The 18,992-nt window shown below is 45.8% G+C and overlaps 1 protein-coding gene across 2 annotated transcripts in view; it reads right to left on the bottom strand.

The window, feature by feature from the left end:
- The window catches only part of LOC124038280 (glutamate receptor ionotropic, delta-1-like), a 446,412-nt gene that overhangs the window by 82,066 nt on the left and 345,354 nt on the right, over positions 1-18,992 (bottom strand). For both annotated transcript variants that reach the window (XM_046353943.1, XM_046353944.1), the window contains exon 6: positions 114-287. In XM_046353943.1, coding sequence (XP_046209899.1) covers positions 114-287 — 174 coding nt within the window. The remainder of the gene's footprint in view (positions 1-113; positions 288-18,992) is intronic.

The raw sequence follows: 18,992 nt of genomic DNA, 5'->3' as shown, positions 1-18,992 counted from the left end.
GGGTGAATGACAAAGCGTTCTGTGATGGTGTGGATACAGTGTTACGGTGATGACAGGGTGGTGACGGGGCTGATGGTCAAATAGAGTAATGAAGTCCTATCCTTCACACTGACCTCCAGGGACTGCAGGTAGCCCTCCTGGGGGTCACAGAGCAGAGAGGAGATGCGGTGGTTGTTCCTCATGCAGCGGATGTTGGTGTCTCTCCACAGAGGGAAGATCTGCCGTATGACGGTCATCCGGCCCAACGAACTGTGGACCAGCTCCATGATTTCTGTGTCACTCACCTCCTGCGACAAAAAAAGAGAAGGTGGGGTGGGAGGGTTCATGGTCAAAACCATAAAATAAATCTAAGAATTGCTTTGTAAATTCCCATTATGAACTTGTCTTAAGCTGTGGATTCACATAGGAATTATAGGACTAGGTACAGTTTGTGTGACAACTAAGTATGATTAATCAATATACACATTAAGAAATACATGCAATAAACACTCTTCTCAAGGTCAGGATTTCAATTAATTTTCAGCTGAAAATGAATTGGGGATCATCACTAATGTCCGATATCTATCAGTTCCTTTGGAAAATTGACAAAGTAAAAACTCTCCTTCAATTTCTTAGAATCCCAGAACGTACACCATAAAGTTGTGGATAGGAACCTCCCTACTCATGTGTGCAGGCAAGGGTGATGGATGAGAGGAATGCGTTCAGGGTCAGACGGGGTGACCTGTGAACGGTCAGATCAATAGCGATGAGACCTAGAGCTGCTGGTCTGACTCAGGAGCAGGACAGAGGTCAATGTTGATGTGACAGACAAACAGCACTCGGATCAAACACCACAGTAATGAGACAACTGACGGGTCAAACTTATCTGTGTTTATCTATCTCTCTGTCTCTCTCTTTCGATCTGTCCAAGTTTGTTTTTCTCTTTCAGACGTTCCAACTCCCTGCCTGTTTCTTGTTAGCTGTCTGTCTGTCTCGCTTTCTCCCTCTATTTCATTTTCCCTTTGTGTCCATTTATCTCACTCTTTGGCCCTTTCGCCCTATTTATCTTACTGTCCAAACTTATCAATTCCTTTTAGAAATACATAAATGTTATGCAACAAGCACCACACCTCATGGATAATTCAGTAGGTGTGTGCTTTACTGCTTTTAGAAAGAGGCACCTCCATTTTTATACAGCAGAAACACTACACTATGAGTCATACAAACAGCCAGTCAACTGTAAATAATGGATATTCATGAGGTGCTGTTGTGCATTAACCGGGTGGAATATGTTGTACGATTCATTTAGTTATGACCTCACTTCCAGGATTGTCCTTCCTGTCTTGACCTGTTAGAACGTTCCACCACAGATGACTGCTGTGACATCACTTGACCCTGCAGTGACCTTGATGGAGCCATTTTGCTAACAAGACATAAATGACCCCAGGCGAGTAGTTTGAAAGAAAAGCACAGAGCATTAAGTGCTTGGTCTTCATATTTTAATGTGGAGAGAACACGTTTTGGTATGCAGGGGAAGAATGTTGGTGGGGTACCCTTTGAGTTTGTTGATTAGTCTGGGGGCACTCTAACACAGTGTGTGACTAACATTCTGGACTGTGTTTTACTGTATAATACAATTTCAGTGCAGGTCAAAGCCATCATTACAGAGCTGTATATCAGATTGAATGAATGTGTTCAGGAGATCAGGTGTTTATGCATTCAGTGTGGACATACACTTTGGGAGGAAAACACTACCAAAGATCCTATTGCTGCCCTGAGGTGACCTACTTAAGCATGGAAACCGAAAATATGTATTTCAATTGCACACATCCTCTAAATACATTAATCAAATCAAGCCTATCTGACAGCTAAATTATCCTCAATATGCCGCTCAGTCAACATTATTAATCTATCATGATATATAAATCAAGAAATCCTGGTGATCACCATAGAGATTTAATTAGGAGTTAAAACACTTTTTTAAGCTTTAGACATGTATGCTGAGAAGCTCTGCGACTTGGAGAATGACTGGGAGGTACTCTACTCTTATCTAGCCATCTTGCCCTCCCTCCCTCCCCCCAACAGCACACTCTATCACTTGCCTCTATCCATTGCTAATCTGCTAGCTCTGACTAGTAGACACATACAGGTAACTGCCAACATAAAGGAAACACCAACATAAAGTTTCTTAATAGGGCTTTGGGCCACCACAGAACAGCTTCAACGTGCCTTGGCATAGATTCTACAAGTTTCTGGAACAATTTTGGAGGGATGCAACACCCTTCGTTCATGAGAAATTCCATAATTTGATGTTTTGTTGATGATGAAATGCTGTCTAAAGAATGGTGACTGAGACACACACACATGAAACCCCCTATGCTCCTTTGAGAACACTCTTTCAAAGTCACTGAGATCTCTTCTTCTAGCCATGGTAGCCAAAATAATGGACAACTGATCATTTTTATACATTATCCTAAGCATCATGGTTAGTTAATTGCTTATTAATTATCATACAAACCACACCTGTGTGTGTGTGCGTGACTGTGTGCGCCGCGCACATCTCAGTCACCAGATCTCAACCCAATTGAACACATATGGGAGATTCTGGAGCGGCAATATTTCATCATCTTTAAAAGAGAAGGGTCCAGGATTATCTTCAACAACATAGAAAACTGCTTAAAGGGATACCTCTGGATTTTGGCAATGAGGCCCATTATCTACTTATTCAGAGTCAGATGAACTCGTGGATACCATTTTTGTGTCTCTGCGTGCAGTTTGAAGGAAGTTGCTAACTAGCACCAGCGCAATTGCTAACTAGTGTTAGTGCAATGACTGGAATTCTATGGTATCTGCTAGCATGCTGGCAGCAGATACCCATAGCCTTACAGTAATTGTGCTAATGCTAGTTAACATTGGCTCGCGAAACTACCTCTTAACTTCCTTCATACTGGACACAGAGACATAACAATGGTATCCACGAGTTCATCTGATAAGGGGCCTCATAACCAAAATCATGAAGTATCCCTTTAAGAGACTGACAGTCTGGGTTTGGTAGGGCTCCAGTCCTCCCTGTCATAATAAGCAACAGAGGATATAGAAATTGTATTATACCCCAGAGAAATAAGTAAAGTCAATGTAAGTAACCTAATTTATGCTCGTTTAACTGTTAACTTCGAGGGTATTGTCAGCAATAATCATATGCCCATATAATTTAATTCCACTGTTTTGCACTGAAACTGTCTGCCTTAGGAAGAAGCCCACTGTTGGCAGCTCCCTCAGTACCATAGCCTCAAATGTAAATGTCACTAACATGTCTACCTTGGATCAGCCTCTCACAAACAAGCAACCCAGAAAAGTACTGAACATAGCCCATAGCCCATACTGTTAAAGTATGTAGCCTGAGAAACAAGGTTCATGAAATGTAAAACTTACTAACATCAGAATACATTCATATTCTGGCCATTGGTGAAACACACTTAGATAATTAATTTGATGATGCAGTAGTAGATATGGTTATAGAATATATAGGAAATATAGAAATGCAAATGAAGGAGGAGTTGCCATGTATGCCTAGAGTCATATTCCTATTAGGCTGAGAGAGGATCTCATGTCAGATGATGTTGAAGTAATATGGCTACAGGTTCATCTGCATCAACTAAAGCCCATTCTTGTAGGAAGTTGCTATAGACCACTGAGTACTAAAAGTCAGTACTTGGACTATATGTGTAAAATGCTCAATGTGTGTGTAATGTATATGATATCAACAGAGAGGAATATGTTCCGGATGACATAAATATTGACTGTTGGCATCAAGCTGTCCACTCAAAAAGAAAATTCAAGCTGTAACCAATGCCTGCAATCTGGTAGGTTATCAGGCAACCTACCAGGGTATTTACAAACAGAACAGGAACTAAGTCATCCACGTATACTGATCACATCTTTACTAATGCTGCATGAATCTGCTCTAAAGTCGTATCCACACCCATCGGATGCAGTAAATATAATAGCCATATCTAGAAAAAAAACAAGTTCCAAAGATTGGACCTAAAATTGTGTATAAGCGATCATACAACAGGTTTTGCAATGGATCCTATGTCGAAGAATATTTGTTCTTCTGATGTGTGTAATGAGGAACAATCGACTGTGCACTTGAAGCATTTATGAAACTGCTTCTTGCAATTACTGATAAGCACGTGCCCATGCAGAAACGGACTGTTAGAACTGTCAAATCACCATAGATAATGAATTTGAAAAAATGATGGCTGATAGGGATGAGGCAAAAAGAATAGAAAATAAGTTTGACAACACAGCAGACTGGCAAACATACAGTAAATTGAGAAATCTAAACTAAATAAAATGAAGAAGAAACTATAATATGGAACAAAGTTAAATTATATAAAGAATGATAGTAAAAAGCTCTGGAGTAATTTAAATTATATTTTATGCAAAAAAGTGAACTCGGCTTCATCCTTCATTGAGACAAATGGCTTGTTCATGACAAAACCCTTTGATATTGCCAATCACTTTAATAACTTTTTTTTGTTGACAAGATAAGCATATTGCTTCATATTCATGCATAACAGACCAAATAATGAAAGTTAAGCACAGTAGTTTTGAGTTCTGCAAAGTGAGTGTGGAAGAGGTTATATTTTTTGTTACTATCTATAAATAAGGACAAGCCAACTGATACTGACAACTTAGATGGTTAAGCAAAATCAAATCATATCAAATGTTATTGGTCACATACACATGGTAAGCAGATGTTAATGCGAGTGAAGCGAAATGCTTGTGCTTCTAGTTGCGACCATGCAGTAATATCTAACAAGTAATCTAACAATTTCACAACAACTACCTTATACACACAAGTGTAAAGGAATGGATAAGAATATGTACATAAAACTATATATGGATAAGCGATGGCAGAACAGCATAGGCAAGATGCAGTAGATGGTATAGTATATACAGTATATACATTTGAGATGAGTATTGTTGGGTATGTAAACATTATATAAAGTGGCATAGTTTAAAGTGACTAGTGATACATTTATTACATCCCATTTTTAATTATTAAAGTGGCTGGAGTTGAGTCAGTATGTTGGCAGCAGCCACTCAATGTTAGTGATGGCTGTTTAACAGTCTGATGGCCTTGAGATAAAAGCTGTTTTTCAGTCTCTCGGTCCCAGCATTGATGCACCTGTGCTGACCTCGCCTTCTGGATGATAACGTGGTGAACAGGCAGTGGCTCGGGTGGTTGTTGTCCTTGATGATCTTTTTGGCCTTCCTGTGACATCGGGTGGTGTAGGTGTCCTGGAGGGCAAGAAGTTTGCCCCCGGTGATGTGTTGTGCAGACCTCACTACCCTCTGGAGAGATTTGCGGATGTGGGTGGAGCAGTTGCCGTACTAGGCAGTGATACAGCCCGACAGGATGCTCTCGATTGTGCATCTGTAAAAGTTAGTGAGTATTTTTGGTGACAAGACAAATTTCTTCAGCTTCCTAAGGTTGAAGAGGAGCTGTTGCGCCTTCTTCACCACTCTGTCTGTGTGGGTGGACCAATTCAGTTTGTCCGTGATGTGTACACAGAACTTTCCATCTTCTCCACTACTGTCCCGTCGATGTGGATAGGGGGGTGCTGCCTCTGCTGTTTCCTGAAGTCCACGATCATCTCCTTTGTTTTGTTGACGTTGAGTGTGAGGTTATTTTCCTGACACCACACTCCGAGGGCCCTCACCTCCTCCCTGTAGGCCATTTCGTCATTGTTGGTAATCAAGCCTACCAATGTAGTATCGTCTGCAAGCTTGATAATTGAGTTGGAGGCGTGCATGGCCACACAGTCATGTGTGACAAGGGAGTACAGGAGAGGGCTGAGAAAACACCCTTGTGGGGCCCCACTGTTAAGGATCAGCGGGTCAAGTTCAGGACCCAGTTACACTGGGTGGGGTCGAGACCCAGCATTCTTACATAGGTATTCCTCTTTTCCAGATGGGTTAGGGCAGTGTGCAGTGTGATTACGATTGCGTCATTTGTGGACCTATTAGGTCGGTAAGCAAATTGGCGTGGGTCTAGGGTGTCAGGTAGGGTGGAGGTGAAATGATCCTTGACTCGTCTCTCAAGCACTTCATGATGACGGAAGTGAATACTACGGGGCGATAGTCATTTAGCTCAGTTGCCTTAGCTTTCTTGGGAACAGGAACATTGGTGGCCCTCTTGAAGCATGTTGGAACAGCAGACTGGGATTGATTGAATATGTCCGTAAACACACCAGCCAGCTGGTCTGCGCATGCTCTGAGGACATGGCTAGGGATGCCGTTTAGGCCGCCAGCCTTGCAGGGGTCAACACGTTTAAATGCTTTACTCACGTTGGCTGCGGTGAAGAAGAGCCCGCAGGTTTTGGTAGTGGGCCGTGTCAGTGGCCCTGTATTGTCCTCAAAGCGAGCAAAGAATTTGTTTAGTTTGTCTGGGAGAAAGACATCAGCGTCTGGACGGGGCTGGTTTTCTTTTTGTAGTCTGTGATTGACTGTAGACCCTGCCTGATACCTCTCGTGTCTGAGCCGTTGAATTGCGACTCTACTTTGTCTCTATACTGACGCTTAGCTTGTTTGATTGCCTTGTGGAGGGAATAGCTACACTGTTTGTATTCGGACATGTTTCAGGTCGCCTTGCCCTGATTAAAAGCAGTGGTTCGCGCTTTCAATTTTGCGCGAATGATGCCATCAATCCACGGTTTCTGGTTGGGGAACGTTTTAGTTGTCGCTGTGGGTACAACATCACCGATGCACTTGCTAATAAACTCGCTCACTGAATCAGCGTATACATCAATGTTGTTGTTCGACGCTATCCGGAATATATCCCAGTCCACGTGATCGAAGCAATCTTGAAGTGTGGAATCAGATTGGTCGGACCAGCGTTGAACAGACCTGAGCACGGGCGTTTCCTGTTTTAGTTTCTGTCTATAGGCTGGGAGCAACAAAATGGAGTTGTGGTCAGATTTGCCGAAAGGAGGGCGAGGGAGAGCTTTGTTTGCGTCGCGGAAGTTAGAGTAACAATGATCCAGAATTTTTCTAGCCCGTGTCGCGCTTTCGATATGCTGATAAAATTTAGGGAGCCTTGTTTTCAGATTAGCCTTGTTAAAATCCCCAGTTACAATAAATGCAATCTCAAGATATGTGGTTTCCAGTTCACATAGAGTCCAATGAAGTTCTTTCAGGGTTGTCGAGGTGTCTGCTTGGGGGGGGATGTACACGACTGTGATTATAATCTAAGAGAATTATCTTGGTAGATAATGCGGTCGGCATTTGATTGTAAGGAATTCTAGGTCAGGTGAGCAAAAGGACTTGAGTACCTGTATGTTGTTATGATCACACCATGACTCGTCAATCATTAGGCATACACCCCCGGCCTTCTTCTTACCAGAGAGATGTTTTTTTCTGTCAGCGCGACGCGTGAAGAAACCAGGTGGCTTTACCGACTCTGATAACGTATCCCGAGTGAGCTATGTTTCCGTGAAACAGAGAATGTTACAATCTCTGATGTCTTTCTGGAAGGCAAACCTTGCTCGGATTTCATCTACCTTGTTTTCAAGAGACTGGACATTGGCTAATAGTATACCCGGGAGCGGTGGGCGATGTGCCCGTCTACGGAGCCTGACCAGAAGACCGCTCCGTCTGTCCCTTTTGCAGCACCGTTGTTTTGGGTCACCTGCTGAGATCCGATCCATTGTCCTGGGTGGTGGTCCACTTCGGGAAAGTCGTATTCCTGGACGTAATGTTGGTGAGTCAACGTTGCTCTTATATCCAATAGTTCCTCCCGGCTGTTTGTAATAAGACTTGAGAATTCATGGGGTAACAGTGTAAGACATAATACATTAACCTGTTACTCCTACCCCCTACTTTTTCGAACATTCTGTTAAAAATCGCACAACATTTCAGCGCCCTGCTGCTCATGCCAGGAATATAGTATATGCATATGATTAGTATGTGTGGATAGAAAACGCTCAGTCGTTTATAAAACTGGTTAAATCACGGCTGTGACTATAACAGAACGTGCGTTTCATCGAAAAGCGCAGGAGAATCTGATCACTGAAAATTGGAAAATATATCAATGCGCCAATTGCATGAATTGTCTGTGGGAAAGCAAATTACCTGGAGCCGAGATTGCAATTCCTACAGCTTCCACACGATGTCAACAGTCTTGTCATTTGCCTAGGCTTTGCTTCTTGGTCAAACGAAGAAGAGACAGCCGATTTCTTCAGGTCTCGGACCGGATATTTTGGTTGAGATTTACCCGGACATTATTTCCAGACGTAGCCCTATAGAATATACTTCGCCTCGTGATCAATTTGATCGCTTATTAACGTTTACTAATACCTAAAGTTGCATTACAAAAGTATTTCGAAGTGTTTTGTAAAAGTTTATCATCGACTTTTTTAATTAAAAAAAATGACGTTACGTTATAAGACGCTATTTTTTCCGTTTATCACACAGTCTTCATAGATCGATATCTAGGCTATATATGGACCAATTTAATTTTATTTATTTTTTATTTCACCTTTATTTAACCAGGTAGGCTAGTTGAGAACAAGTTCTCATTTGCAACTGCGACCTGGCCAAGATAAAGCATAGCAGTGTGAACAGACAACACAGAGTTACACATGGAGTAAACAATTAACAAGTCAATAACACAGTAGAAAAAAAGGGGAGTCTATATACAATGTGTGCAAAAGGCATGAGGAGGTAGGGGAATAATTACAATATTGCAGATTAACACTGGAGTGATAAATGATCAGATGATCATGTACAGGTAGAGATATTGGTGTGCAAAAGAGCAGAAAAGTAAATAAATAAAAACTGTGGGGATGAGGTAGGTGAAAATGGGTGGGCTATTTACCAATAGATTATGTACAGCTGCAGCGATCGGTTAGCTGCTCAGATAGCTGATGTTTGAAGTTGGTGAGGGAGATAAAAGTCTCCAACTTCAGCGATTTTTGCAATTCGTTCCAGTCACAGGCAGCAGAGTACTTGAACGAAAGGCGGCCGAATGAGGTGTTGGCTTTAGGGATGATCAGTGAGATACACCTGCTGGAGCGCGTGCTACGGATGGGTGTTGCCATCGTGACCAGTGAACTGAGATAAGGCGGAGCTTTATCTAGCATGGCCTTGTAGATGACCTGGAGCCAGTGGGTCTGGCGACAAATATGTAGCGAGGGCCAGACGGCTAGAGCATACAAGTCACAGTGGTGGGTAGTATAAGGTGCTTTAGTGACAAAACAGATGGCACTGTGATAAACTGCATCCAGTTTGCTGAGTAGAGTGTTGGAAGCGATTTTGTAGATGACATCGCCGAAGTCGAGGATCGGTAGGATAGTCAGTTTTACTAGGGTAAGCTTGGCAGCGTGAGTGAAGGAGGCTTTGTTGCGGAATAGAAAGCCGACTCTTGATTTGATTTTCGATTGTAGATGTTTGATATGGGTCTGGAAGGAGAGTTTGCAGTCTAGCCAGACACCTAGGTACTTATAGGTGTCCACATATTCAAGGTCGGAACCATCCAGTGTGGTGATGCTTGTCGGGCATGCGGGTGCAGTCAGCGATCGGTTGAAAAGCATGCATTTGGTTTTACTAGCGTTTAAGAGCAGTTGGAGGCCACGGAAGGAGTGTTGTATGGCATTGAAGCTTGTTTGGAGGTTAGATAGCACAGTGTCCAATGACGGGCCGAAAGTATATAGAATGGTGTCGTCTGCGTAGAGGTGGATCAGGGAATCGCCCGCAGCAAGACCAACATCATTGATATATACAGAGAAAATAGTCGGCCCGAGAATTGAACCCTGTGGCACCCCCATAGAGACAGCCAGAGGACCGGACAGCATGCCCTCCGATTTGACACACTGAACTCTGTCTGCAAAGTAATTGGTGAACCAGGCAAGGCAGTCATCCGAAAAACCGAGGCTACTGAGTCTGCCGATAAGAATCTGGTGATTGACAGAGTCGAAAGCCTTGGCAAGGTCGATGAAGCCGGCTGCACAGTACTGTCTTTTATCGATGGCGGTTATGATATCATTTAGTACCTTGAGTGTGGCTGAGGAGCACCCGTGACCGGCTCGGAAACCAGATTGCATAGCGGAGAAGGTACGGTGGGATTCGAGATGGTCAGTGACCTGTTTGTTGACTTGGCTTTCGAAGACCTTAGATAGGCAGGGCAGAATGGATATAGGTCTGTAACAGTTTGGGTCCAGGGTGTCTCCCCCTTTGAAGAGGGGGATGACTGCAGCAGCTTTCCAATCCTTGGGGATCTCAGACGATATGAAAGAGAGGTTGAACAGGCTGGTAAATAGGGGTTGCGACAATGGCGGCGGATAGTTTCAGAAATAGAGGGTCCAGATTGTCCAGCCCAGCAGATTTATACGGGTCCAGGTTTTGCAGCTCTTTCAGAACATCTGTTATCTGGATTTGGGTAAAGGAGAACCTGGAGAGGCTTGGGCGAGGAGCTGCGGGGGGGCCGGAGCTGTTGGCCGAGGTAGGAGTGGCCAGGCGGAAGGCATGGCCAGCCGTTGAGAAATGCTTGTTGAAGTTTTCGATAATCATGGATTTGTCGGTGGTGACCGTGTTCCCTAGCCTCAGTGCAGTCGGCAGCTGGGAGGAGGTGCTCTTGTTCTCCATGGACTTCACAGTGTCCCAGAACTTTTTGGAGTTGGAGCTACAGGATGCAATCTTCTGCCTGAAGAAGCTGGCCTTAGCTTTCCTGACTGACTGCGTGTATTGGTTACTGACTTCCCTGAACATTTGCATATCGCGGGGACTGTTCGATGCTATTGCAGTCCGCCACAGGATGTTTTTGTGCTGGTCGAGGGCAGTCAGGTCTGGAGTGAACCAAGGGCTGTATCTGTTCTTAGTTCTGCATTTTTTGAACGGAGCATGCTTATCTAAAATGGTGAGGAAGTTACTCTTAAAGAATGACCAGGCATCCTCAACTGACGGGATGAGGTCTATGTCCTTCCAGGATACCCGGGCCAGGTCGATTAGAAAGGCCTGCTCACAGAAGTGTTTTAGGGAACGTTTGACAGTGATGAGGGGTGGTCGTTTGACTGCGGCACCGTAGCGGATACATGCAATGAGGCAGTGGTCTCTGAGATCCTGGTTGAAGACAGCGGAGGTGTATTTGGAGGGCCAGTTGGTCAGGATGACGTCTATGAGGGTGCCCTTGCTTACAGAGTTAGGGTTGTACCTGGTGGGTTCCTTGATGATTTGTGTGAGATTGAGGGCATCTAGCTTAGATTGTAGGACTGCCGGGGTGTTAAGCATATCCCAGTTTAGGTCACCTAACAGAACAAACTCTGAAGCTAGATGGGGGGCAATCAATTCACAAATGGTGTCCAGGGCACAGCTGGGAGCTGAGGGGGGTCGGTAGCAGGCGGCAACAGTGAGAGACTTATTTCTGGAGAGAGTAATTTTCAGAATTAGTAGTTCGAACTGTTTGGGTATGGACCTGGAAAGCATGACATTACTTTGCAGGCTATCTCTGCAGTAGACTGCAACTCCTCCCACTTTGGCAGTTCTATCTTGACGGAAGATGTTATAGTTGGGTATGGAAATCTCTGAATTTTTGGTGGCCTTCCTGAGCCAGGATTCAGACACGGCAAGGACATCAGGGTTAGCAGAGTGTGCTAATGCAGTGAGTAAAACAAACTTAGGGAGGAGGCTTCTGATGTTAACATGCATGAAACCAAGGCTTTTTCGATCATAGAAGTCAACAAATGAGGGTGCCTGCGGACATGCAGGGCCTGGGTTTACCTCCACATCACCCGCGGAACAGAGAAGGAGTAGTATGAGGGTGCGGCTAAAGGCTATCAAAACTGGTCGCCTAGAGCATTCGGGACAGAGAATAAGAGGAGCAGGTTTCTGGGCATGGTAGAATATATTCAGGGCATAATGCGCAGACAGGGGTATGATGGGGTGCGGGTACGGCAGAGGTAAGCCCAGGCACTGGGTGATGATGAGAGAGGTTTTATCTCTGGACATGCTGGTTGTAATGGGTGAGGTCACCGCATATGTGGGAGGTGGGACAAAGGAGGTATCAGGGGTATGAGGAGTGGGACTAGGGGCTCCACTGTGAACTAAAACAATGATAACTAACCTGAGCAACAGTATACAAGGCATATTGACATTTGAGAGAGACATACAGCGAGGCATACAGTAATCACAGGTGTTGAATTGGTAAAGCTAGCTAAAACAGTGGGTGAGACAACAGCTAATCAGCTAGCATAACAACAGCAGGTAAAATGGCATTGACTAGGCAACGGGGCCGACAGATAAATCAAACAAGCAGAATGGAGTACCATGATTAATGGACAGTCCAGCGTGCATCAGCTATGTAGCCAAGTGATCAGAGTCCAGGGGCAGCGGTGGATGGGGCAGGGGGGCTGGACTGGCGAGTGTTATCCAGGTTTTAAAAAACTAACAATGACTAAGTAGCTTGTAGCTAGTTAGCTGGTTCGCTTCTGGGGGTTCTTGAGTGTGTTCTAAAAATTAAAAATAATAGCGATTCCGTATCACATTGGGTGAGGCAGGTTTCCGGAAGGTATAAACAAATTTTAAAAATCGGGAAGAGATAGAAATTACATATGGGCCACTGCTATGCAGACGGTTAGCAAGCCTGTGCAAACAAGCTAACAGATTAGCAGGCCGGGGTAAACAAGGTAGTAGTTAGCGGACCTGGGCTAAATAAGCTAGCAGTTAGCATGCCGAATTAGCAAGCAAGGAGATAGCGAGGGCTAGAGACTTAGCCTTTGGAGGACATCGCGATGGGGTGAGTCTGTTTAATCAGGCTTCCTGTACGTGTTCTCGGTCCAGTTCCACCAGTGCCAGCACCACGCATCAGGCCTACAGTGCGCCTCGCCTCTCCAGCGCTGTCGGAGTCTCCCGCCTGTCTAGCGCTATCAGAGCCTTTCTCATCTACAGCGCTGCTGGAGTCTCCCGCCTGTTCAGCGCTTCCAGAGCCTTCCTCCTCTACAGCGCTGCTGGAGTCTCCTGCCTGTTCAGCGCAGCCTGAGCTGCCAGTCTGCATGGAGCAGCCTGAGCTGTCAGACTGCATGGAGCAGCCTGAACTGCCAGTCTGCATGGAGCAGCCAGAGCTGCCAGTCTGCATGGAACAGCCAGAGCTGCCAGTCTGCATGGAGCAGCCAGAGCTGCCAGTCTGCATGGAGCTGCCAGTCTGCATAGAGCAGCCAGAGCTGTCAGTCTGCATAGAGCAGCCAGTCTGCATGGAGCCGCCAGTCTGCAAAGAGCAGCCAGAGCTGTCAGTCTGCATAGAGCAGCCAGAGCTGTCAGTCTGCATGGAGCAGCCAGAGCTGCCAGTCTGCATGGAGCAGCCAGAGCTGCCAGTCTGCATGGAGCAGCCAGAGCAGCTAGATCCGCCAGTCAGCCAGACTCTTCCAGATCTGCCAGTCAACCAGACTCTTCCAGATCTGCCAGTCAACCAGACTCTTCCAGATCCGCCAGCCAGCCTGGATCTGCCGGAGCCAACTACCTGCCTGAGCTTCCTCTCAGTGCTGAGCTTCCCCTCAGTGCTGGGCTTTCCCTCAGTGCTGGGCTTCCCCTCAGTGCTGAGCTGCCCCTCAGTCCCGAGCTGCCCCTCAGTCCCGAGCTGCCTCAGTCCCACGCTGCCCCTCAGTCCCGAGATGCCCCTCAGTCCCGAGCTGCCCCTCAGTCACGAGCTGCCCCTCAGTCCAGTGGGGTTCTGGGTGAGGACTACTAGGCCATGGTCGGCGGCGAGGGTGGACTATCCCAGGACGCGAGGGGGAGGAACTAAGACATTTATGGAGTGGGATCCACGTCCCGAGCCGGAGCTGCCACCATGGACAGACGCCCACCCGGACCCTCCCTATGGTTTTGAGGTGCGTCCGGGAGTCTGCACCTTAGGGGGGGGGGGGGGGTTCTGTCATGCCTTGGTCTTAGTATTTTGTGTTTTTTATTTTTTATTTGGTCAGGCCAGGGTGTGACATGGGTTATTGTGGTGTGTTTTTTGTCTTGGGGTTTTGTGGGGTGTCTACGTAGTCTTTGGCTGCCTGAGGCGGTTCTCAATCAGTGTCAGGTGATTATCGTTGTCTCTGATTGGGAGCCATATTTAGGCAGCCATATTTCTGTGAGTGTTTCGTGGGTGATTGTTCCTGTCTTTGTGTTTGCACCGGATAGGGCTGTTTCGGTTTTCATTATTTCATTTCATTACTTTTGTAGTTTCTGCCAGTATAGTTTTTTCTTTATTAAAATATATCATGAATCATCATCACGCTGCATTTTGGTCCGATCCTTGTTCTACCTCTTCGTCAGAGGAAGAGATAGAAGAGGGCCGTTACACCTACTAGGCAAAAAAATGTCTTAGGTGTGCACAGATCCTATGAGATAATTAAACAGTACAGATTACTGGTTTGTCTACGCACCAATAATCTGTGTCCTCTTTTGGTGGATATCACCATTGTGCACGCCATCAGTGACAGTCGATTGCAGCCAAAAGCTGTTTTGTGTGGTTTGTAGTGAGTCTTTTAAAAACCATCTGATCATTCCGTTGCCTGAGTACTTGGTCTCTTCAGACAATTTTGGGGAATTCAATTTGTTTGTGCAGTGGGAATACTCCAATGGGAGTACTCCAATACTCCAAAGTGAGACAATCTGGAGAGGTGGACGGAGTTCAGTTTTCTGCAATTTCGCTGTCCGGTTCCCTTTTTGTGAACACAACGCTCTCCAGGTTCACTTGTCATTATTTCCGCATCACATTCTAGACTACTACAACATTGTTTGGCCTGCCATAGCCCATCATATTGGTTCCACAAAAGAGAGAATAATGATGATGTACAGAAAAACATTTGTGCTCTTTTGGGATATTGATTAGCGATAAAAAAATGTTTCAATATCTGATCTGTTTGCTAAGACAGCTTCATAAGCTGTTTGTTTGATTGTGGGATGATTTTAATAGTGTGAGCAGACGACAACATATTTGGTGAAAATCGACAAACAGTGAAAACACGTTCTCTGGAGTGATGAATCACGCTTCACCATCTGGCAGTCCAACGGATTACGATGTGGGGAATCGGGAGCTTCTCGCAGTGAAGATGGCATTGGAGGAGTGGAGGCACTGGCTAGAATGGGCGGAACATCCATTCATTGTGTGGACCGACCACAAAACCCTGGAGTATCTCCGCACCGCCAAGCGTCTCAAATCCAGGCAAGCGAGAAGGGCCCTGCTGTTTACACTGTTTAATTTTTCCCTCTCCTACCGGCCGGGGTCCAAGAACATCAAGCCGGATGACCTGTCTCGCAGCTATAACCCCACGCTGTCCGCTCCGCTGGCTGCTCTGCTGTCCTGGAGTGGGCCCATTCCTCCAGGCTTGCCTGTCACCTGGGCTCTCGTTGAACCCTGGCCTTCGTGCGACAATGCTTTTGGTGGCCTACCATGTTTCCGGATGTTGCCGCCTGACCAGTCTGCACACAGAACAAGACTCCTCGGGGAAGCTCCGGCTGGTCTTCTCCAAACACTGCCTGTCCCTCACCGTCCCTGGTCACATCCCTGGATTTCATCACGGGTCTCCCCTCGCCTGAGGGCAACACAGCCATCCTGACTGTGGTCGACTGGTTTTCCAAAGTGACCCACTTCATTCCTCTCCCCAAACTACCCTCGGCCAAGGAGACGGACCAGTTTATGGCGCAGCACGTCTTCTGGATCCAGGGACTCCTGGTGGACATGGTCTCCAACCGGGGTCCGCTGGTCTCGTCCCGGTTCTGGAAGTCGTTCTGCACGCTCATTTGGTCGTCGGCCAGCCTGACGTCCGGACACCATCTCCAGTCCAACGACCAGTTGGAGCCAACCAGGACTTAGAGATGACTTTTTGCTGCCTAGTCTCCGCCAACTCTACCACCTGGAGTCAGCAACAGGTATGGGTTGAGTACACCTGCAACACCCTTCCTTGCTCTGTCATGGGTCTCTCTCGCCCTTTGAGTGTTCCTTGGGATATCAGCCTCCACTCTTCCCCGAGCAAGAGGAGGAAGTCAGCAATCCCTCTGCCCAGATGTTCATCCGCCTCTGTCGCCGTACCTGGAAGATAGCCCGGCTACTCTGTTGAAGACCACTTCCAGGTATAGGCAACAAGTGGATCGCCACCAGACCCCTGCTCCCATGATATTGGCTCAGGCAGAGGGTATGGTTCTCCACCAGGGACCTGCCCCTCGGGGTGGTCCCGTAGACTTTCCACCCATTTCATCGTCCCATTCCCCATCTCTAGAGTCATTAGCCCCACTGCTGTGTGTCTTTTGTTACCCCGTACTCTCTGTATTCACCCTACTTTACATGTGTCTAGGATTAAGCCTGTGTCTCACAGCCCTCTGTCTTCTGTTTCCAGGCCCACCCCTCCTCCCAGTGTCATCGACGGCCATCCGGCATACACAGTGAGACGCCTCCCGAGTGTTCGACCACGGGGCAGGGGTTTCCAGTACCTGGTAGACTGGGAGGGTCATGGCCCGGAGGAGAGGTGCTGGGTCCCCGCTAGAGACATCATGAACCCAGCCCTCATGGCCATCCACTGCCGGCACCCCAGTCAACCAGGTAAGGTACGCACCCAGGTAGGACGCCAAGTGATGCCCCTAGTGGGGGGGGGGGGGTACTGTCACACCGTGATCTGTTATTTCTTTGTATCCATGGAGCCAGTTTTTTTTCTGTAGTCAGAAATTGGGTGAACGCTCATTTAGAATGCTTGAAGCTTTAACAGTATGTGTGTGTTTGTGTGTTTGTGTGTGTGTTTGTGCACACAACTGTTAAACCTCAGGAATATTGATTAGAGGCAGTCGACCTACAGTTCATAAACATTACAATCAAAGCATAGTATGCCTGTAACTCAATTAATTGCTTTTTAAATGGAAACATCTTTCTTTAGGACAGATTTGAACAAATTATAAAATTGCGATTTATCATGATTAGCTACAAAAAAATTACGTGAATAATCACAATTACTTATTTTAATTATTTGATAGTGTAATGTCGTTCGTCTGTTGTTTGAAGAGAGTCAGACCGAAATGCAGCGTATAGGTTACTCATGACATTTAATGAAGAAAATGCTGTACATGAAATAACTGAGAATACAAAACAACAAACGAGTGAAACTAATACAGCCTATCTGGTGACTAACACAAAGACAGGTACAATCACCCACGAAATGCAACGCGCACTCAGGCTACCTAAATACGGTTCCCAATCCGAGACAACTAGAATCAGCTGACTCCAATTAGGAATCGCCTCAGGCAGCCAAGCCTAACTAGACACACCCCTAATAATACACACTCCCAATTAATACAAACCCTAATACGAAATACAACATATAAACCCATGTCACACCCTGGCCTACCCAAACATATAACAAAAACACAAGATACAATGACCAAGGCGTGACAGATAGCTCTAATTATAACAGATCACCATATATATTGTGCAGCTCAAAAATAGTGGGTAATTAAAGTAGGCCTATGTGATAGAGCAAACATTACTATGGTTAACTATAAAGTGCTTGTCTATTTCTGACAGATTATTTACTGCCGATTTTTGTCTCACTATGTTAATGTAAAATACACATTCCTAATCAAACATTTTTAATCCTGTCTTTGGGTAGTGTAATGTGTTTTATTTCTCTCCTCCACCGTGCCTGCTGCTGTTTCACAGATAGTGTCAACAACTGTTTCTATTCAAACATTTTGCGGGTGGTTACCACGGAAAATCAGTCATATCATCCCTGTTCTTCTTGACTCTGGCTGTCACGCAACGTGCCTCCCTCTAATCCATCACACACAGACTCAGGTGTCACCTCTTCTCTTTTTGTAGAAAAAACTAATCCTGTTTGACTCCGTCATCCATCCATATAGAGCAAACAGTGTCAACAACCCCACCAATGTGTGGTTTGGCTGATGATTTAGAGAGAAGGATACCTTGTTACACCCTCCCTCATACATCAATCAACGATTGGTAACTGATCCTGTCTTGTATTGAAAAAAGTGGAAGACTGTCCAAAATTGTTATCAACAATTGCTGAAGATTGAAGCAGCAATCCATCTCTTTTACTCTGCACCATTGTTTATATTCTCCAATACTTTTTTGTTCTTCTCTTTCTCTCTCCCTCTCTCCTGTCCATCCATTCTCTACTTCAGCTCTCCTATCATTGCCTTTCTCACCAGTTAAACTTCATATAATCCCATTCTGCTATGACTTTCTTCAACAGTGACTGTAGAACACCAACACTGAAAGTGCGAACCAGTACAAACAGTGTAGTTATTCCCTCCGTAAGACAATGAAACAGGAAAAACGTCAGTACAGAGACATAGTGGAGTCACAATTCAACGGCTCAGACATGAGACGTATGCGGCAGGGTCTACAGACAATCACAGACTACAAAGGGAAAACCAGTCACGTCTCGGACACGAACATCTTGCTTCCTGAGAAGCTATACACCATCTTTGCCAGCTATGATGATAACACAGTGCCACCGACTTGGCCCGCTACCAAGGACTATGGGCTCTCCTTCTCCGTGTCCGACGTGAGTAAGACATTTAAGCGCGTTAACCCTTGCTGCCGGACCACACGGCATCCCTAGCCACTCATACCAGCTGGCTGTGGTGTTTACGGACATATTCAATATTTCCCTGTCCCAGTCTGCTTTCCCCACTTGCTTCAAGATGCCTAACATTGTTCCTGTACCAAAGAAAGCAAAGGCAACTGAACTAAATGACTATCGCCCCGTAGCACTCAAATCTGTCATTCTGTCATCTACGTAAAAATACTGTTGATTGACAATAGCTCAGCATTCAACACCATAGTACCCTCAAAGTTCATCATTAAGCTCGGGCCCTGTGTCTGAACCAAACCCTGTGCAACTGGGTCCTGGACCTCCTGACGGGCCGCCCCCAGGTGCTGAAGGTAGGAAACAAATAAATAATAATAAATGCCATTTAGCAGACGCTTTTATCCAAAGCGACTTACAGTCATGTGTGCA

The sequence above is a fragment of the Oncorhynchus gorbuscha genome, linkage group LG06, assembly GCF_021184085.1.
Source record: "Oncorhynchus gorbuscha isolate QuinsamMale2020 ecotype Even-year linkage group LG06, OgorEven_v1.0, whole genome shotgun sequence".
Lineage (NCBI taxonomy): Eukaryota > Metazoa > Chordata > Actinopteri > Salmoniformes > Salmonidae > Oncorhynchus > Oncorhynchus gorbuscha.
Note: the sequence above shows the minus strand (reverse complement) of the source record. Positions and strands in the feature narration are given on the sequence as shown.